Source organism: Xiphophorus hellerii, chromosome 13, assembly GCF_003331165.1.
Source record: "Xiphophorus hellerii strain 12219 chromosome 13, Xiphophorus_hellerii-4.1, whole genome shotgun sequence".
In the NCBI taxonomy this organism is placed as follows: domain Eukaryota; kingdom Metazoa; phylum Chordata; class Actinopteri; order Cyprinodontiformes; family Poeciliidae; genus Xiphophorus; species Xiphophorus hellerii.
In genome coordinates this window covers 8,811,209-8,814,839 of record NC_045684.1, presented here as the reverse complement: position 1 = coordinate 8,814,839, position 3,631 = coordinate 8,811,209, and the positions used below count along the sequence as shown (strand labels likewise).

General features: G+C 36.3%; 1 protein-coding gene across 1 annotated transcript; it reads right to left on the bottom strand.

The window, feature by feature from the left end:
• Positions 1 to 2,024: 2,024 nt before the first annotated feature.
• LOC116730936 (gastrula zinc finger protein XlCGF8.2DB-like) lies at positions 2,025 to 3,386 on the bottom strand. The gene has a single exon (XM_032580508.1). It carries the CDS (start codon positions 3,333 to 3,335, stop codon positions 2,409 to 2,411), a length of 927 nt encoding a protein of 308 aa, XP_032436399.1. The 5' UTR covers positions 3,336 to 3,386; the 3' UTR covers positions 2,025 to 2,408.
• Positions 3,387 to 3,631: the final 245 nt, after the last annotated feature.

Here is a 3,631-nt window from a genome sequence, read left to right as displayed (position 1 = left end):
CAGAGTGGATCTCCTCTCCAGGTTATAAACGTTACACTTCAGGGAATCTGGAGAAGAAAACAGAGAAAAAGAGTAATTGTTACCTTTACTGAAGTAAATCGTTTAAGGCAGAAATGAACAAAAATCCATTTGAAAATTCAAGAGCGTAGACAGAGATATAGATGAATCGACATATCCAGCTGACATTTGGAGAATTCTCAAATGAACGGATTTTAAACAAATACTATAAATTACATTCAAATTTCATTTTAGTCCACTTTTTTAAAAGCCCTGAGGAACTCCATCCAATCATTCGACTCATGAGCCGATGCACCGCGGTGCTTCATTTGCTCTACTGTGACATCAACTGGACAATATATGTAAAATAGGCAACGTGAAAACAACATGAAGCTTTACAATGAATAAACAAGTTTAAAATGTTTGTGATTCTGATACATAAATTCTGATTAATCTGGTTGTATGAAACAATGGCTGGATCCAAAAGAAAACTAGAAACAAATAGAAAAGAGGGTTGTGATTGGCTTGTTACTCGCTATGTCACCAGGGACAACGATTTATTACTAAAAAATAAAAACTTTAACTGCTCAGGTTTAGGTGAGTTCTCTGTCTTACCCGCTTCATTACTCAACACATCACTAATGTAAAGTTTGATCTTTGTTATTTGCTTGTCAAACGGGAAAAAATAAACTATAAAAGCAATTTTCAAGTTGTTTGGACATTGAACTTCTTTTACCTTCGTACGAAGCATCACCTCAGTGCAGCAGTGGCTTGTTGACTGAACTTTTATAGGATGTTTGGTTTGACAAACAATCGCCACTACAATTTATTTATTACAAATTATTACATTTTACAGCTACTAACACACTATTATTGTTTCATGCTGTTTGCTCTACTAACCTTGCGCTGCATTGTTCACATTTCTCCTGTTTTCAAAAGTAAGTTTGATTAGTTAAAGGAGGAAAAGCCATAAAAAGGTCATTTTATTTCTACATCAATAAGCCATTTTCACAGCGTAATTGTGATTCCTGCGTTCATTTACCGGTTAACAAAACATTTATACGGGAAAAGAACATTTACTAAAATGATCCTCATACAGAAAGGTGCAGACATTTAGACCTTAACCTGCATCCAAACGCTGGTGGTTCCTACCTATTCGGTGTAAGATTATCTGGGGCCTCCGGGAGAAATCCAGCAGTCTGCGATGATCATCCATCTCTTCCTCCGACTTGACGATGATTTCTTTAAACTCTGTGAATGTTTCTTCAGCAGCAGTTAACGGCTCGTTGATAAACTCGTTCAAGCTGGACTGAAGATATTTTTAGAGAAACTGGAAACAGACCACGTGCCGTCCTCTCTGTCTTTGTCGGGGTTTTTTTTCTTCTTCTTTTGATTTCTATTGGCGGATGGCTACCAACTTATGGTGCATTTACCGCCACCTACCAGACTGGAGTGTGGTCATCAATGATCTCAGAGGGAATAAAATAAAACACACCTCAATGGTATGCACGAATGTGCAAATTCACATCCATACACCCCCCCCACACACACACACATATATATATATATATATATATATATATATATATATATATATATATATATATATATATATATATATATATATATATATATATATACATATATATATATATACATATATATATATATATATATATATATGATTAAATAACCCAGTGCTTTAAAAAAAATCTAATTAATAATTAATTGATTTCTAACAGAATTTATTTCCTAAAAGATTTATCATAGAAAATCCTATTTTCTCTCTATTTAGCATTGAATTTAAGTGCTGACGTTCCTCTGAATACTTATTACATTCTAATAAAACATGTTCCACTGTTTCCATCTATTTACAATAATTACAAGTCCCTATTTCATGTTTCCCTATTCTGATAAGAGAACTATTAAGTCCAGTATGACCAATTCTAAGTCGAGATAAGACTACCTCTTCTTTCCGTCTTCCATTCATACAACTCTTAACTCCCACAGTCTTTTAAATCCGTAGTTGCCGTTCCATTTATGTTGAACTTTAGCAGGAGAGACAGTTTTTACATGAAGAAGCTGGTGTTTATTTAGATATGCTTGAATTTGCTTAGTATGACCTAATGTCACTCTAAAGTGAACCTCTGTGTGTGTGTAAGAGCAAACAGTAGTTTTATTCTTTCCTTATAGCTCTTACTGTGTGTTCAACACAAGATTGTTCTGAAGACCCGTCCATTCATTAGAGATGTAAACATTGTTCAGACACGGATGCTACGGATTTTTACATTTCAGTAACCAAGAAGTAAAATCAGAAAAAATATGTGAGGGGATGATTTAAAGTTCACAGCTGTATAAAATGCTTCTTAGCTCCTTAAACTGAGACACTTCCCACAGGTCACACAGGACGTCTATCTTGTGTGAATTCTCACGTGTTTTTTTAAACGACTTCTTCGACTGAAGGTTTTTCCACAGGTGCTACATGGAAACGGCCTCTCACCTGTGTGAATTCGCATGTGAACTGTCAAATGGCCTTTCTGACTGTAACTTTTTCCACATGTCAGACATGAAAATGGCTTCTCACCTGTGTGAGTTCTCATGTGATCAGTTAGGTGACCTTTGTGGATGTAACTTTTCCCACAGGTCACGCATGAAAAAGGTCGGTCACCCGTGTGACTTCTCATGTGAAGCATTACTTGACTTCTTTGACTGAAACTTTTACCGCAGGTCACACATGAGAAAGGCTTCTCGCCCGTGTGGATTCTCAGGTGCTGCTTCAGATTGCTTTTTAGATTAAAAGATTTATCACAAGCGTTGCACGGAAACGTTTTCTCATCTGTGTGAATTCTCATGTGATCCGTCAATTTATGTTTGAGAGTGAAACTTTTTCCACAGGTCAGACATGAGAAGGGCTTTTCGCCTGTGTGGATTCTCAGGTGATTGTTCACAATACTTTCTCGACTGAAACATTTTCCACAAAACTTGCATGAGAAAGGCTTCTCACCTGTGTGCGTTCTCATGTGGTAGATCAAGTGAGTCTTTTGAGAAAACAATTTATCACACATCGTACATGAATACAGATTTTTATCTTTGTGCATTTTCTTCTGCTCTTTTTGTTTTAATTTGTCAGAATTGTTATCATACCCTCTGGTTTTCTGACATCTGTTATTTTGTTTCGGTTCTTCATCGCTGCTTATTTCTGTGTCTTCATCATTGCTTTCTTCCTGATTTCGGTCCTCAGCATCACAGCCGTCCCGAGAGACGAGTTGCTCCCTGTTTGGTTCGGGTTCACTGCAGCTTATTTCTACATTGGTAGGAGATGCAGGAAAGGTTTTCATCTCCTGCTTCTTCACCACAAGTTGTTCTTCATCCTGATTGATGCAGAGCTCATTCTCAATTTATCAATACACAAAAATAATTTGAACATAAAAAGACAGTAATCTAAATGTGCAGCAGAAAAGAGCCAATAATTACAGCTTTAAACTTCCAGATTACGTTTTTTGAGAAGTGGTTTAACTTGAATTGAATACTTTGGCAAGAGCAGTTTCAGTACTGTGACGTTGACAGAAGCCTGATTGATGGACATCAAAACAGTTGTTCAGGGCTAGAAAACCTTTTATCTGTTGAAAAATAT

Coding starts and splice junctions, on each gene's coding strand:
- LOC116730936 (XM_032580508.1), bottom strand. CDS start 3,335: ATGAAAACCTTTCCTGCATCTCCTACCAATGTAGAAATAAGCTGCAGT.